Source organism: Salvelinus namaycush, chromosome 8 (assembly GCF_016432855.1).
Source record: "Salvelinus namaycush isolate Seneca chromosome 8, SaNama_1.0, whole genome shotgun sequence".
Taxonomy (NCBI): Eukaryota; Metazoa; Chordata; class Actinopteri; order Salmoniformes; family Salmonidae; genus Salvelinus; species Salvelinus namaycush.
In genome coordinates, this window is record NC_052314.1 from 1965294 (window position 1) to 1983737 (window position 18444).

General features: G+C 46.4%; 1 protein-coding gene across 1 annotated transcript in view; it reads left to right on the forward strand.

Annotated features, from left to right (window-relative positions):
- The window catches only part of LOC120052276 (zinc finger protein basonuclin-2-like), a 159689-nt gene extending 142161 nt beyond the window's left edge, over positions 1-17528 (forward strand). The window contains 7 exon segments of the mRNA XM_038999096.1: positions 2408-3036; positions 3151-3736; positions 3738-3797; positions 3845-4423; positions 4517-4920; positions 14793-15296; positions 15354-17528. Of these exon segments, the coding sequence (XP_038855024.1) occupies positions 2408-3036; positions 3151-3736; positions 3738-3797; positions 3845-4423; positions 4517-4920; positions 14793-15296; positions 15354-15633 (3042 nt within the window). The 3' untranslated portion in view covers positions 15634-17528.
- Positions 17529-18444: the final 916 nt, after the last annotated feature.

Consider the following 18444-nt stretch of genomic DNA (forward strand, 5'->3'; position numbering starts at 1 on the left):
TTCCATTCTGCACCAATCATTTGGTAAGTTTGTGTCCCTTGTGCATACGTGCCTGTTGTGTACTTGTCAGTGTATTAACGTATGTGACCATTATACATTTCAGAGTGACTATTTCTGAGCAATTCTCTCCATTTCTTATCTTTCTTCCTAATTATACACTTTCTAATTTAACTTTTTTCAATGGAATCCGATGGAAATCCACATGCCCCAACGGCCGTGCAGCTATGAAATAATAGTGCCCAGGCTACAATTTAAAGTCATATACCTCCAGGCGAAAAACTCACACACACGGTAAAATGTTTTTTTAATGTATATTTAACAACAAATAACCCCAGTTACTATTGATGTTCCGTCTCCCAAGGATTCATTTGTCTTCTATGTCTCAGGGCATGATGTGCAACCACTCTCTATCTACCCCCCCCTCACTCACACACACACACGCATGCAGACACACATGAACACACACACACTTCCTTTTCCATTCTCTCTCTCCCTCTGTCTTGTTAAACATTTATCTTGTGTTTTTCCCTTTAAGGCCCTTTGTGATGTTGTATTTTTACACCCTTTTAGATTCCAGTGTTTTATCTCTGATAGATTCTGCCAGGAAGGAGAGAAGGAGCGGGGTGTGAACGGGGAACAGTACCCTAGCGTTGCTTCTAATTGTTGTGGTTGCACTACGTCGTTCCCTTGAAGTCACACTTGACTGGGCTGCAGAGGTCCCACAGGACCATGCAGAGTAAACTGTAGTGTTTATCCCCACCACTCATATAATAAACACACACACACACACTCATGCATATATGCACACACACTCACACCATTGACAAAGTAGCAGCTCTGTAGTGCACACAGCCCCATTTTTCCCCCGTGTGAACAAGCAATGTCGGACTTAAGTTTGAATAAAATGTCTAGATAATTTATTAGCACTAATGTTGAATCTCATACTAACACCTGTTAAAGTCTGTCATTCAAATATGTTGTTTAGTTGACAGGATGTGTCAATCTCTGTTAGTGATTTGCTGGGTTCCACCCTCCCAGTACACAGTCAGAGCACCAGTGGGTTCAGAGTGAGAGACAACAGAACTGGGTCAGTATTCTGTGTATCAAAGCTCTGAGCCCGACCGCAAACCCCTTCAGTTCAGGTTCAGGTCTTGCCAAGATTCCTTTCCCAGAATCCATTGCCATGTCTCGACGTTTGGCAATTGACGCGCATGTTTGTTCAAAACTCGAGGCGTTTTATTTTTCTGTGGTTAATAGCACCATCTCCAAAAGAGACGGCCGTCAAGGAAAGTGCTCCTCTTGGAATAATGCTTAGAGCTCTCCCATCGGAGTCATTCTGTTCTCCCAGGATGGAAACTTTGTTTCCCACGCTTCCACAGGGCTCCACAAGCACAGGGTTTGGAAACACCAAGGCCGATGTAAAATATGTCCTGTCAACATTTACTTGATTACATTTCCCGCTCCCTCCCGCCTTCTCTCCATAGGCAGTGTAAATGCAAGCACATGCGTTTTCCTCTTGACACGGTCACACTGGTAAAGTATGGCTGCTTCATTAGTATTGAATCTGATGGGAGATATGCATCCCGTAAACCTCATTAACATAAAGCACCGTAAAGACTGACCCCAGGTCTGTTCTTAATGAACGTGATGCCAGATCGGACTTAAAAGACGCACTTAAATGAACATGGGTGTTATTATTTTAATGTCCAAGTTGATTTAACCCCCCATAGACTGATATTCCTAACTCCATTTTACTTGACTCTTATCTCTGAGGGAATGTAATGAACAAACTACGAAAAATGGCTGCCAAGTAGCAAGGTACGATTAGTGGCTCGCGCTAATTAATCCATTATTTCTTTTAGCAGCCTTTTCTCTCCCCGGCTGTCATCGCGGCAGTAAACATAGCGGAGCTGCGTGCCGTGCACTGTTCTGAGGGACTCTCAGCGAGAGTTCACATCTTTCACGGGCTGTTTTTGTTAAACAGTCTCACAGCGAATAGATCAACGTCCCCAGAATTGGTTAGAATTCACAGGTACCCACTAATAGCCCACCAGCCCCACCGGTCTCCATTTGTTTGCTTTTAGACTTTATTAAACTCTGCCTGTTCCTCTCGCTGTGTGCCTAATGACTGTGTATGCATAGCTGATGAAAGGTAAAGAAGGAAGGAGAGAAAGGAGGAAGGGAAAGAGGGACAGGGAAGAGGAGGAGGGTTATTATCAGAGCTCTATTATCAATCTTTACTTGTCGCTTCAGGGGCCTCTGAATTTCATGAGCCGATAACAACACCACTTCCCTACTCCCTTCCTCCCCGCTCCCTCTCACCTCAGACCGACCACAGTGATTATGCACAATCAATAACTTTTGTGTGTTTTGTCTATTCTCTCTTGTCTTTCCATTGGGCCTCTAGGATGTTGCGGGCAAGGTGCTGGACCGCTGGTCCATTATGTCTCGGGAAGAGGAGATCATCACCCTGCAGCAGTTCCTTCGTTTCGGAGAGACCAAGTCCATCGTGGAGCTGATGGCCATCCAGGAGAAGGAGGGTCAGGCGGTCACCGTGCCCTCCTCCAAGACCGACTCAGGCATCCGGACGTTCATCGAGAGCAACAGCACGGGACGCGGCCGAAGCCCAGGCCTCCTCAACCACATGGAGACCAGCAGCCCGTCCAGCATCCATCACTTTGAGAACATCCCTAACAGTCTGGCCTTCCTGCTGCCGTTCCAGTACATCAACCCTGTGTCGGCCCCCATGCTGGGCCTGCCCCCCAATGGCCTGGCGCTGGAGCAGTCGGGCCTCCGGGTCCTCCACGACCGGGACCGCGAGGCCAGCCTACCCAACCAGGGCGAGCCGGTGGAGAGCAGCGAGTCCGAAGTATCCCTCAGCCCTTTCCGCAGCAGCGGTCAGAGCCCCAGCCGCATCGGAGCCCTGGGGGGCATGAACAACGCCATCGAGCCCAAACAGGAGCCCAACAACCGGGCATCACCCATCTCGCCCACTCCTTCCAGCCAGCCGTCCCAGCAGCAGACGGAACAACAGCAGCAAGGCCAGCAGCAGCAAGGCCAGGGGCAACCCGGGACCCCACGGCCTAGGTCCAACTCCCTCAATGACCACCAGGCCCACCACCACTTTGTGAAGAGCGAGCAGTCCAAGAGCATCACCCACTCATCCTTCTCCTCTAAGATGCACCGCATGCGCCGCATGGGAGCCACCTCACGCAAGGGCCGCGTGTGCTGCAACTCGTGCGGCAAGACCTTCTACGACAAAGGTACGCTGAAGATCCACTACAACGCCGTGCACCTCAAGATCAAGCACCGCTGCACCATCGAGGGCTGCAACATGGTATTCAGCTCGCTGCGCAGCCGCAACCGCCACAGCGCCAACCCCAACCCACGCCTGCACATGCCCATGCTGAGGAACAACCGCGACAAGGACCTCATCCGTGGGTCGGGCCCCGGCACGCCCGTCATCTCCAGCGCCAAGAGCGGCTTCACCCTCACCAGCCCCGGACGGCCGCCTCTGGGCTTCGCCACCCCGCCCCTGGACCCCATGCTCCAGTCACCCCTGCAGAGCCCACTGGTCTTCCCCTCCCTGAAGTCGGTGCATCCCATCCAGCCGGTGCCCCCTTTCTACCGTACGCTGCTGTCCCCACAGCACCTGGTCAGTCCTCCAGTGTCACTGCCCACCAGCCCCATCCTGCCCTCCACCACCAACAGCACCTCTCTGATGGACCAGCAACATCAGCTCCTGGCTGCCGCCGCGGCCGCAGCCTCCCACAACGCCCACAATATGTCCTCTGAAGGTGGGCTAATGTCCCACCACAGGCTGCCCACCCCCAGTATCCCCCAGCAGGATCCAGCTGCTGCCACCAACACGGACCCCACCCCCAAGAAGAAGCCCCGTAAGTCCAGCATGCCGGTGAAAATCGAGAAGGAGGTGATTGACGTGGCAGACGAGTACGATGAGGACAAAGATGACGATGATGACGACAGCTGTCACCACCACCACCATCACCACCACCACCCCTCCTCCCACCTCCACCACAACAACATCAACGGAAACCGCAACAACAACAACAACAACAGCAGCGGAGGGAACAACAACGGCCACCACAGTGGCGGCAGCGGGCACCAGTCCCCCTCCCAGGATGAGATGAGCCCAGGCCTGATGAGGGGACACCTGATGAGACACGACCAGGACGACTGCCGGGGAGAGGGACCCGGTGGAGAGGGTGGCAGGGGCGAGAGAGGAGGCCCAGGCGGTGAGCTCCGCTGCATGGACAGCTTCACCTCCGAGGACCAGGACCACGAGAGAGACTTTGAGAACGATTCGGAGACTTCGGACTCCAAGATGTTCTACCGCGAGGAGATGATGGAGGTGGAGGAGCAGCACCAGAGGCTGAGGCTCAACTCCTCCAGGAGCTCCAGAGTGGGAGGAGGCAACAACCTGGAAAAGGACCAGGAGGACCAGGAGGCCAGAGATGAGGAGGTGCAGCTGAGGAAGGAGATGGAAGACCCCAAGAGCCGCTCCTCACCCTCGCCCCACCAGCCCACCATCAAGATTAAGGAGGAGCTCAACGACCCCACCTACGACATGTTCTGCATGAGCCAGTACGGCCTCTACAATGGGGGCATGGCGGCCGCCGCAGCCGCCGCCGCCAGCATGGCCGCCCTGCACGAGAGCTTCATCTCCTCCATGAGCTACGGCGCCAGCCCGCCCAAGTTCCCCTCCTCGCACTCCCCCGAGGGAGAACTGTGCACCAGCCCCAACTCCAACGACCCCAAGATCTGCTACGTGTGCAAGAAGAGCTTCAAGAGCTCCTACAGCGTCAAACTGCACTACAAGAACGTGCACCTCAAAGAGATGCACGTGTGCACCGTGTCCGGCTGCAACGCCGCCTTCCCCTCCCGACGGAGCAGAGACAGGTGAGTGTCGTACAACACACACACATATACACACTAACAGTGTCTTTTTTCTTGGCTTACAATTGGTTCTTAATTTGACTGCCTCAATTTTTCTGACTAATTATTTAAATATCAGTAGAGTATGAATTAATATTATGATACAACTGGTGTTATTAATTCATTTGTGTACTTGGAAACCCATTAGCTTTTGCGGAGGCAGCAGCTATTCTCCTGGGGTCCACAAAAAACACGACAAGTAACTAAAGAATTTGAGATACAAACAATACAACTATATACAAACAATACAACTATATATATATATATATATATATATATATATATATATATATATATATATATATATATATCTATACACACTACTGTTAGTTTGTTAGTTTGGGGCCACTAGTTGAGTATCTGGAACATCATCATTTGTGGGTTCAATTACAGGCTCAAAATGACCAGAAACAAAGACCTTTCTTCTGAAACTCGTCAGTCTAATCTTGTTCTGAGAAATTAAGGCTATTCTATGCGAGGAATTGCCAAGAAACTGAAGATCTTGTACAACTCCCTTCACACAACAGCGCAAACTGGCTCTAACCAGAATAGAAAGAGGAGTGGGAGGCCCCGGTGCACAACTGAGCAAGAGGACAAGTATTTAGGAGTTTCTAGTTTGAGAAACAGATGCCTCCCAAGTCCTCAACTGGCAGCTTCATGAAATAGTAATGTCTTTGTTTCTGGCCATTTTGAGCCTGTAATCGAACCCACAAATGCTGATGTTTCAGATACTCAACTAGTCTAAAGAAGGCCAGTTGTATTGCTTCTTTAAATCAGAACAACAGTTTTCAGCTGTGCTAACATAACTGCAAAAGTGTTTTCTAATGATCAATTAGCCTTTTAAAATTATAAACTTGGATTAGCTAACACAACGTGCCATTGGAACACAGAAGTGATGGTTACTGATAATGTGCCTCTGTACGCCTATGTAGATATTGCATAAAAATAAAATCGGCCATTTCCAGCTACAATAGTCATTTACAACATTAATAATGTCTACACTGTATTTCTGATCAATTTGATGTTATTTTAGTGGACAAATTTTTTTGCTTTTCTTTCAAAAACAAGGACCCCAAACTTTTGAACGGTAGTGTGTATATATATATATATATATATATATATATATATATATATATATATATATATATAAATATAAAATATATTTTGATTTGTTTAACACTTTGTTGGTTACTACATGAATCCATGTGTTATATCATAGTTTTGATGTCTTCACTATTATTCTACAATGTAGAAAATAGTAAAAATAAAACCCTTGAATTAGTAGGTGTGTCCAAACTTGACTGGTACTGTGTGTGTGTATATATATATATATATATAAAATACTAACAATTCAGGCATTCGTTACAGGTAGGTTCATTACATATGTTTTGTCCTTTCATTTTGACATTACATGATGTATTTAGAAACATTGACAATGTTGTGGATGTATGGTGCATGTATCATTTTATTTGATATTTCATCATATCAGTAATTGTGGAATTAGTAACGGGGAAGTTTAGGACCGTAGATGAGTTTTCTTGATGAGCTACTCAACTGCAGTGAAGTCTCCTTTTTTCTTACTTAGATGGAGTGAAATGATTAAGGCGTCACCTACCATATGTTAAGTGAAACGCACCATTAGCAGAGATACACTTTGTAATTTAACAGGTATACAGTGGCATCTGTTGACTGTCATGTCAAAGTTCAGAGAAGTAGGGTGTCATCGCCAGAACACACACACAATCTTCCACTCTGAGATATACCCCTGTTTACCTCCCCTCACTCACCTCGTCACTGACAGGTGAGGTAGCATACATTAACGTAGACAGCGGTCTGTCAAGCCACTGCATGTATTAGCGCCCTGCTCCAGGAGGTGAGGCTAGCCACGCTTTACCTACCTGGGCTTGTTCGCACATCCACCCTATCCACACACACCCTCCCAGAATACACCCACCCACTAAAGCTAGCAGCAGGTTGACGCCAGAACACAACACATGCTGAGGCTACACAACATCAGAGTGCCCTGGGCTAGCAACTAGCATTTAGCTCTCCAAGGAATTGCTAACAATTGTTTTGTTTTTTTGTATGAGGGGGTGATTGACGTTAGACTTTGACTGGCCTAAGAGTGGTTTGAAAATAGCCTACCAAATGTGTCCGGATTTTAGGGTAATTTAGGGAATTAAAACTCTCAACAACGACCCCATGATAGCATCGATAGTGACTCATTAGCATTGTTATTAGCATCATAAAAAAAACAGAAGTAAAGGCCTTGTGTGTGACATTGCCAGGTCTATTCCCCTGACCACCGTGTAAACAAGCATGTCCATTCGACTGAACGGTCCAGTCTGTCTTCACAGTGGGGTGTCGGTGGAAAAAGGGCCCTTGAAAGGAAATGTAAATTCATCTCCTCCCCAACGCCCCTCGAAAATAGACATGACTTCAAGTGTAACAAATGCATCTCTTTATCGCTTTAGCAGAGCCCCACACACACACACACACGTGCGCACACACACACACACAGTCAGAGCATGCCTCTGCTCCCAGTATAATGACATATGCCACATTCTAGAGCTCTAGAAGAGGGGAAGCCTCACTCAACCAGCTCCTCTGGAGAAAGAGAGATAAAAACATGTTTTGTCGTGTTAGAGCACACCGGGGTGACAAGTGACACTTTTTATTTAGATAAAGAGCGAGTGTGTTTTCTCCCCCTCCTAATCTAATTTGCTTCTCTGAGGAGTTTTTTCTCTGGTTTTTCTCAGAGTTTTGTCTCAACAGCAACCCTCCACCCGCCTCCCCTCTCCACCCGGGGCCTTTATTAAGTTCCTTGTTTCAGTGGCATCTGTTCATTCTGTTCCTGTTTGTTCATTAGCACCAAGTAAATAGAGCAGGTGACTCTGGGACTTGTTCAGGGAGGGAGGGATGGAGGCAGGGATAGAGGGAGGGGATGGAGTAGGTGGATGAGAGGAAAAAAAGAGAGGAGATGGGTTATAGTGTTAGCGGAAAAGAGAGGGGGGGATGGAGGAGAAGAGACAGGTAAAATAGCGTTAGCGGAGAAGAGAAGGTGAAATCATGCCGCTCACCTGACGCAGCTGGTGCCGACAGCAGGAAGATGACAGGAAGTGTTATTAAAGGATGCGTTGCCGTGCCGATGCGTGTGTTTGACGCAGCCGCGGATGATACGTTAGTTCGTTACCCTCTTTGACGAGGCTTTAGGGACAGGGAGCGCCCGGGGCACGAGAGGCCTGCTGTCTCGCATAACCACACACAAACACACAGACACATGCTTGTGCACGTATAAACTCACACATACTCAAAAGCTGATGCGTTCCTACAGATGCATATAGTCTTACAGAGAGTCACTGATTCATTGTAATGTACACAGTATTTTTAATTAGTCTCTTTATTGCACAAAAATAAAATATGATATTAAACAAATAGTCCTGACCTTATGGTTTGATTACGATCCAAATAACAGCCTCCCCACAGCGAACAGACATCTCAACAAATGTTTAGATACTAAATTACCATGACAGAAACGCCAATGGTATCGAGGCATCCCAGCGACTCACTTCAGACATTTCTAAATGAGTGGCGAGTAAGCCGACCAATACCTGCTCAGGAGCTGGACACACATGGCCAAACTGACCAATGAGGAGGCCTAATTCAGCGGCCTACTTCCTTATTTAGTGGAAGTCAAGGTAGAACTATGAATCAGAGCCCTCCCCCTCCCGTCATCCTTCCCGACCACTGCCCCAGCTTGTCTCCCAACTATATAATTTAGCCGTCCATCTTTTTTATTGGGCGCTCTCCGACATTAGCGCTCCCCACTTGTATTTGCATCTGCCGCGGCGACCCCGTAATGGCCTTTAAAAAAACACTTAACTCCGGCACTAAACGAGGAGGGGATGACAGTGGTGGGAAAAACGAATCAGTGAAGAACAGCACTAGTTAGGATCCTCTGACTCACTCACAGTAAAGGATTTGGTTTCCAAGAGACAGTGGGTGCTGTAGTATAGAGAGGTGCAACTGTGAGGGAGCGAGGTCAAATTAGACTGTGTTTCGTCTTCCATCTTGGCTCAAAGATGAACCGAAATGTCTTCCACAGGCTTATAGTGACGCATGAACCTCAACCCACGCTCACAGACACGGTGTCACAGTGACTGTGGAATCTTGCCCTAGTGATGTGCGTGTGACAGTTTGACTCGATTACCAGAAACACAAGCGTATAAATTCCAGAAGCGCTTTAACATAAGGCCCTGATGAATAGATAGGTGTGTAGCAGGAAGAGAGGACAATCACTGCTGTGAACATATGGATCTTAGAAGGAAGACGGTTTTAGACCAAGATGTGGGTGAGTTACACCTAAGTACACTATTGTTTCCATACTTTGAGTGTGTCCCAAATGGCAACCTATTCCCTATATAGTGCACTACTTGTGATCAGAACCCTGGTCAAAAGTAGTGCACTATATGGGAAATAGGGTGCCATTCGGGACGGATCTTTTGTGTGGCGCATAAATTCCTGGTAGCATATGGGATGTATTACTGAGCCTGCCGCTCCTATGGAATAAGGAGAGAAACAACAGAGGGGTATCGCGGGGCCAAAGGAATTGTGGGTTATTGAAGCTATAGTCAGGGCTCTGGCCGAACACCAATCAGATGTGTCCCTGGGTAATCCCTTAACTACATAATGCATGCTGCAGTGTAATTGTAGTTGTAACATGGGAAAATAATTTGGTCGTTTTCATAAGGACTTTCCGCTCTGATAATATTATTGTGGAGGAAGGATTGGGAAACCACAACGCCTCAGACATTGGTTTGCTGCTACATAAAGTTTGAGTAGTTTCAAATTACATTATTCATAAGATTCACTACAAAATGTTACAAATTCCACAGCTAATAACATATTATTTCTGATACTATGAAACCAATCATTATTATATTTTAGCACAAATTCAAATAATATTTCAAATAATCTGATAAGTAACTGTATGATTAATTAAATACATTTAATGCAATATAACCTGTAATCTATAATAATCTAGTCATTATATCACAGAATGATATTTAATCTCAGTAAACCAAACCGTATGCCTTCTCTTCATCCCTATTTGAGCTTTAGAATGTAAAATTTCTCTAACAACAGAAACAGTATCTGAGCCTAAATCTGCTGGGACACCCAGACATTTGTTTCCAACCAGATAATGTATGCAAGATCCAGGTCTGTAATATGCAGTGCTAATAACCAGCTTCCTCCTCTCCCCCACCACCTCTCCTCTCTCTCCTCACAGCGAGATGTTGACGTCTATACCAACAACAGGAGGTTGTCCAGGTACCTCAGCATATCCCATTAGTCAATTATTTCTCTACAGTGGAGTGACACCCCAGAGGAACGTAGGTAGGCGCATCAAACAAACGCCCCGATGTCAGAGTCAATTAGAGGGGAGGGTATAAGAACATTAGATCTACGGTATCATATTAATATTTGAGGGAAACAACAAGAAGACAATGGGAAATGACAATAGTGTCACAAGCGTTTGAATAGAGAGGGGGGGGCATTTTGTATCTACATGGTGACGTAGATGTAAAGATACAGATCAATGGCGTGGTTAACTAACAGGAAAAACAACATAGCACACTGCTGTTTTACACACACACACACACACACACACACACACACACACACACACACACACACACACACACACACACACACACACACACACACACACACACACACACACACACACTGTCCTCTAACATCTAGCTGCTAGTTGCACATCAGTACAGTAACAGTGTTTCCCTTCAGCCCCCTGGCCACCAGGCGCTCAGCTCAGAGGTAAATGATTGCATATTTATTGTGGAGGGCGGCGCACACACACACAGCGGTGGCAGCAGCGGTAGTATGATTAACGTCTGAAAGGCGTGCCGACCAGTAATCATCGGCCTTATTATCCTCGTTAATCATATTTTCCTAAATCAACGACAAGGCCTCCCTCTCTCTTTTTCTACATGTTTATATTAAGACTCTTCCTTGTTTTATTCATTTTCATCCCTCCATCGGAGGACTCTGTCACCAGGTGCTTTCCCGCACTTATTTCCCATGATGCACTAGTGTGCAGCGGCCCCTCGTCCCCACACGGATGGAGGGATGCAGAGAGTGAAGGTTAATTACGTTTCAGAGCCACTCTCTCTCTCGTCCTCGTCCACCTCTCTCTCTCCCCTCCTCCACCTCTCTCTCTCCCCTCCTCCTCCACCTCTCTCTCTCTCCTCCTCCTCCTCCTCCTCCCCCCCTCTCTCTCTCTCCTCCCCCTCTCTCTCCCCTGCTCCCTTCAAGCCATGTGGGCCCAGTCTCTGGTAGAACTTCAGTGAAGCTGCAGTCTCTTGATTTGCCATGCTTTAACAAAGGCCTGATCATTTATAGAGAGACTGTGTTATTTAATTTAGCCACAGATCCCGAGTTCAAAATACAAAATATCTACTGATGAACAGTATGTTAATGACATTATACTATGAAAGGGGACTTTTATGTTAACTTATCTTTGATACATTTGGGTTTTGTGGATAAAGATAATCAGAGAATCACTTTCAGAAGGCTTTCCTTTGGAACAATAAGCGTCGTAAATATTTCACATTCTGTAAGTAATTGTAGGCTAATATAATGACAGGGCTTTGTTGATGTGATCTGTAACTTAGCCTTCTATCTAAACCTCTATGGTGTGTCTGTGGAGTCTGTGTAACCAACCCCTGAGAGGAATATTCCTTTTATGAACTTTTTTATCAAGTTTCTCCAGCTAGTATAGCTAGTAGAGAATAAAGACAGACAATGATGAATGTGTTACCCAACCCCTCGATCATCCTCCCACCTCTCCACTCCAAACCTCATCACATAGCAACCCCACATGACAGCAGAAGCAAAGAACCATCAGCATCAGTTTAATATGACTTCACTTTGCTCATTACGACTCATTTAGACAGTGCAGACACACTCACACACACACACCCGGTACAGAGGGAAGGACAGGGCCATTGGAGGAGAGACGGGAGCCTAAAGATGATTAACGTTGGCTGGGACAGGCGCGTTAGCTAGCTAGCCCCTCTCTCTCCGTCTCCTCCTACTCTGCACAAACAAAATGGCCTCTCAAGAGGCCTCCCCCGTCTTTGGACGAAGATGAGACTGTCAATTTGGTTTTCCTGCCACATTACTGGTCATCAGGGAGGGAGAGGTGGAGAAGGGAGTGAGGGAACAGAGGAGTTTGGTTTGGGGCGTAGAGGAATGGGGAAGAAGGGGAGTGAAATAGTGGTGGCAGAGTGATGGAGACAGGGAGATGGGGGCAGAGAGGCTAAATCTGATAAATGAAGGAATCTGTGTATGGCCTCTAAATGAGGAAAATCTAACCCCAAGAATATAACTGCAGACTGACACACTTCCAGTGAATATGTTTAGAGATGCATCTATCACCGGTGCAGGTGAATTCCTCCGCAAAGTCTATTCAAGCAGCCATTATTCACACCATATTCCACATGCTTGAATTGTTCCAAAGATGCAGATGAACAATCTATTTATTTATTTTAAACAGTAATCACTAATTGTTTGATTACTCAACATCTTTTTTTCTCCGGGTCAGTATGTGGTCTTTGTGAATGACAGTATAAGGACCAGAAGGGACATATAAATGCAGAATGTAGATGGGTTGTGTGTTAGTTATTCAGTTGTGATCTAGTATAAATGCTGATATCACAGTAATGACATATGGCTGATGCAGTAGTACTTAGTAATACTGCAGTAATTCAGGGTACTTACTGCATGGCACTTTAGCATGTGTTTTAACCTCATCAGTCAGGGAGCCATGGCAGACTAGAGCTTATGAGCAGTGTGGGGTGTGTGGTTTTAGGGGTGGAGACATGTTGCAAAGGACCCGCCTACCTGAGCATCATCAACAGCATACGGCCCAATCCATAGCCTGTTGGCATCCCCACTAAAAACAATCAACAAACCAATCAAATTGAATGTAATCGGTGTAGCAAAATATTTTCTGACAGTCTGTCTAGACCCAATTGTTTGTTTATTGGTCGTGGAAACAGTCATTTCTCCATCTACACAGGGATACATTAGGAGAGACAATTAGTCATGACTATTTGGACCACAAGATAACACCATCTGTGTATCAGACTGTTATCATAGGTTAAAAGAAGAGAGCTAAGAATGTTCATAAGTCTCAGAACATGGATGTACTGTATATTCTCTCACACACAAGCTTGCGCGCACAGGCACACACGCGGCAGTGACAACCACGGCCAATCGATTCTCCCTGCTCCTCGATGCTGACAATGCTCAAGTGGACGGTGCTCCTGTTTGCTTCCTCTTGTAACACAGAAAGAAAGGGTCCCTCCATTCCAATGAATGTATACTATTTTTACCCTCTTGCAGGAGAATGTCCGATAGGGAACTAAATAATTAAAGGCAAGGGACCCTTTTTGACTGCATCAACCATGGCACTGCTGGTAAGCTCTACTATACATTGTGAATCCATTTGCCCTCGTCCTGTCCTGCTAAGGACGTCTGTTTTTAGTTTGTCACACCCTCCACCGTGCCCCTTGCCTTGCATGAAACCCCATCACATTTAAAAGCACTGCTTGATATCCCTTAGTCATTGCTTACTTTTGTTTAATTTCACTTTAAAAGTCTTGATTTCATTTGAAAAGTCCCCTAACATGTTGTATTGTGGACAGTGGGATGTGTATACTGTGCCACTTCCATATCAGTTATTACTCACTTATGTTTACTTTTCCTTGTCCATTTTATTGTGACATTTGCTGTGGTGGAGCCTGCATCCCTCCGAGTCTGAAATGGCAACTGTGGAATTGGAGGGAAGAAGCATTGAATTTGAGCTGTCAAAACACATTTTATCTCACATCTTTTGGCATGGCTTTGCAACGCAGACTGCTACACCGCACAAACAATACCCTTTAGCTCTAGCAAGCTTTAGCACGACACCAGATCCAGGCTTACACTTCCTTGTTGGGAATTCGATGGCGGTGGCTATGCGTTATGAGATACTACTGCTCTCTGTGTGAAAAAGCGGCCATTTTTATTTCTTAAAGCGAAGGGGATACATGGGGATCATATGTTTAAAAAAGGGGGGCCTGACTAAGCCACTTCCAATAGGGAGCCAGTGTGATAATGCTGTCGGAGATCTAATACGCTATCCAGTTTCTCTCGATTATGGCATTACCACAGCTCCAATCAATTGATAAACTCCCATTCAATATGGTGGAGTATTTAATTGAGTCAGAGTCTATTGGATTTGCAGCGGGGCTGTGCTAGACGTGCTGACTGTGGTAAACACCGTGGCGGGATGCTCTCGCCACACCGCGTTAGACCAGTTAGGGGAACGCTAAGAGAAGGACTGGGTAGAGTTTCTCTCACCTAAAAGGGAGGGCATTGGAAGCCATTTCAACGTAGCTTCCTCTTGATAGGTTAAGTAAGTAAGGTAAAGAGTGAGGAGAGGTTCTAGAACAAGGTGAATCGTTTAGTAGTTATTTTGTCTGGCGTGAGGTCGGGGGTGAGTGAAGAAGACAGGAAGAGAGGAGGGTTATTAAAAATGTAGTGACTGATACAATATCATTCAAATACTTAGAACTCCAAGCATAGGTGCATGTGTTGGGCGAGACAGAACACGTGTTTTGGAATGCAAAAAGATCTGACAATGTTACCACTCCAGTCATTGTTTAAAGCGCTGAAACACCATTTTGCTTCATTTGACAACTTGTTTAGCCATTTTCTGATGAAAACGATCTCTCTCTACCTCCCCCTTCATTATGTCTTTCCACCAGGCACAGCTCCAACATCAACCTGCATCGCAAACTGCTTACCAAAGAGCTGGACGACATTGTCCTGGACCCCCAACTCACGCCGCTGCCCAAGGACCTGCGCGCCGAGTTCCTGGCTAAGATCTACGCCGGGCACCACTTGGGCCTGGACGCCATGGCAGGGGCGGGCATTGGCGGCGCCAGCCTGGGGGGAGGAGGGCTGAACCGTGACGCCAGCTCCCCGGCAGGCACCGATTATCCCCACCACCACCCCCTAAACCATCACCACCACCACCACCCCCTCCACCACCCCCACACCAACGGCTTCTACCACCGCGGTGGCCCCCCAGACGACTACATGGTGCTGGACCTGAGCACCGCGTCCAGCGTTCAGTCCAGCGGGTCAGTCCATTCATCACGCCAGTCGGACGAGGGCAGCGATGAGGGCATCCTATTGGACGACTTGGAGGAGGAGGGGGAAGAGGGAGGGGTCAGCGACGGGGAGGACTGCTCCCAGCATACCCCGGGGCAGGCAGGGGCCGGGGGGCGGCGGGACCAGGTCGGCGAGGGAGGAGTCGGAGGAAGATCGGAAGAAGGTCTGACCGGCACCGACCCCTCCCCCTCGCCGACCATCCTGTCTTCCACCGGTGGCAGTGGTGGGATCCTGTGCAGCATCTGCCACAAAGTGTACAGCAACAAAGGGACCCTGCGCGTGCACTACAAGACTGTGCACCTGCGCGAGATGCACAAGTGCAAAGTGGCCGGCTGCAACATGATGTTCTCCTCGGTGCGCAGCCGCAACCGCCACTCTCAGAACCCCAACCTCCACAAAAACAACGTGCCCTTCACCACCATGGTAGACTAGCCCAACCCCCTGGCCCCCGTCTGGCCAACTCTACCCCCTTCCTCGACTCCCTCCTCACCCCAAACCATGAGCTCTTACCCCCAGGATCTACACCTTACCACCCTTAGACGTCATGCACCACAGTTCTCTTTCCCTTCGATGAGATCCAGTGACTATATACAGTAAGCGTTGTGACTTTTGACCTTTCCTTCTTTGGAAGAACGAGGATGAGACACTTGAAGTGTCTTTATTCCAAAAACTGGCCCTGCCGGTTTCCCATAAACCCCATTTCCTATTTCCCATATGTCTTTGTTTTTGTCCATCTCCAAAGAATCTATTCAAACTCTTATTTGTGACTGTTGCCTGCAGAAATGATAATAACAATGAAAAAAATATAAATCTTCTTGTTGTATTTGTGTAATGATAGCTTTTAAAGGAAACCCCACACAAGAGCATGACTGCTTCATTTGTAAATAATATGTCCCAAGAGGCTATTGGTGTAAAACAATTGTATTTGATGGTTGTTAGCTATTTTTTTGTTTCTCTTTTTTGTTTTTATGTTACAGTACAATACTTCCAGCGCTAAGGTAGGCAAGAAAGAGGTAGCATCTTTACTAGCTTGACTCATTTATGTTAGTTTAAAAAAAAAACATTTTTAAACTGAGAAGGAGAAGAACTAATGATCATGTGACTGGTTGTATCTACTTGTTAGATATGCGGAGGTTGCCGGCATGCTTTTTTTTGGCTCCTACACCAATATCATTCTCTGTTCTTTTGTTTTTGTTATCATTTATAGCTTTTACTATACCAATTCAGTTTTTCGCACTTTGCAACTATACAAGCGGGATGTGTAATATTATTACAAGGAGGACTTTGCAATGGTTGGTTTCCGCGATGTTCGGGGTCTGATAGACGGCCATAGTGCCAAGGGGAAATGACGAGCACACTTGTGGCAGTTTTATTTTTTTTGCACGTGTTCAGTTTCAAAAACGCTATTTCACAACAAAAGACCCATATTTGTCCTGAATGAAACCCAACATCCGGCCCATTTACTCAAATAATCCTATTCAGAAAAAGTCTAAGTATTTCTACTCTACCAGATACAGTAACGTGACTGACTACAATACAGCTGCTGTTTTTGAAGGCAGAAGATTTAAGTATTGAGGAATTTTGTTTGTGTTATTTTCATTTCAAGGAGTGTAAACCCAGTGTGTGACTAATATCACAGTACTTAGCTACAGAGGTTGAAGTAGGCTAATCTTTCTACTGCATGTGGTATTTGTGACCTAAAACAAGCGTTGGTTGAGTGTCCTTCTATTATTTTATACACGTTTCCATGCAAAAAATGGCCATCATATCAGAAGTATTGTGAATGTCACATTGATTATAAAACAAAGAAATAGTCCTTAAACTGTGACCAAAACAAAAGAAGCATTGGTTTTTAAAACAAACTATATTTTTCCGCCATACAGTTGTACTTTAACTTACACCCCATAAATTGATATGATGCACTTGAGTCTTAAGCCTTTTGCTATATTTTTTCGGTATTGATTTCCATTGCTGATTGTCAGCTTCAAACGTGAACTCTGTGAAACTCTGTCGCCATTGCCTGGCTGTTTTCGGAGTTATTTGCAGCCATTTTCCTTGTTTCCATACACATCTTAAGGTACAAATATTTCAGATAACTAGGCAAAGTAGCCAGGGGGAGGGGTATTTATTGGCGGGTGATGTTATCTTGATGCAGATGTCTTGTCCAATATGAATTCCTTTTTTTTTTCAAGAAAAGAAAAAAAGAAAGACAGATCGGTCTTCATTTTGAGTCTGTGCCCTTGAGTTGATGGTTATTATTGTGTTTTTGTCGTGTTACTATGGATGTGAAAAAATTGAGCGCTCCTCTTTCTTGATTGGTGCTTATCTTAAGGGGATAAAAACAGTGTTACGTGGTATACAGTATTCAAACTCCCGTTATATCCATGAAAGTGTTGGATTTTTTTATTTTTATGACTATTTTGCAATGGGCATGATCGACCCTTTGATGGACACATTGGCGTAAACTCTTAAGACTTAGCTTCTCCTCTCTCCTCATACAACCAGCCTCCACGACACTGGCAGCAGTCTTCACCCCTCTCCTCTCTGAAGAGAGAGCTGATCTGAGTGAAAGGGGTTGCGGAGGTGGAGGGCTGACTTGAGAGGAAGAAGGGATGACAGTGAGTATCATTAAAAATGTGCTGTTCCACCGTTACCTGGAGGCCTTCTGACGCTGATCTGTCTAATAACTCACTTGTCACTTCATTACACCGCCAGACGTGAATGTTGCTGACAGGACTGTGACGCCGACAGAGATCCAAACCGGTCTCCCGGTCTCTCTCTTTCACCTCGCTCTCTCTCCCTCCCTGAGAGAAACCACTCCCGCCCCCCTCCTCTTCCCCCTCAACCCACCACTCACCCCCCTCCCCTCCTTCTCGGGTCCTATAGGGACACCGACTAATAGTGTACGCTTAAGTTCACTGGACGGCCATCGCCGTGGAAAAAGAATGTGTAATTGCCTGTTTATCCCAGGTGATGGAAAAACTTCGGCTACTCCCTGGAGTGGCACTGAGGCGCAGCCTGCCTCATTTGCTCAGCGCACCGTACTGCACCTTACCGCCACGGGCCCAGCCGGAGAAGTACAAAAGTGTCACTCCAGGAACCCTGCTGACACCTTTCTCTGTTTCACTCACTCACACACACACACACACACACACACACACACACACACACACACACACACACACACACACACACACACACACACACACACACACACACACACACACACACTTCCTGCTAACA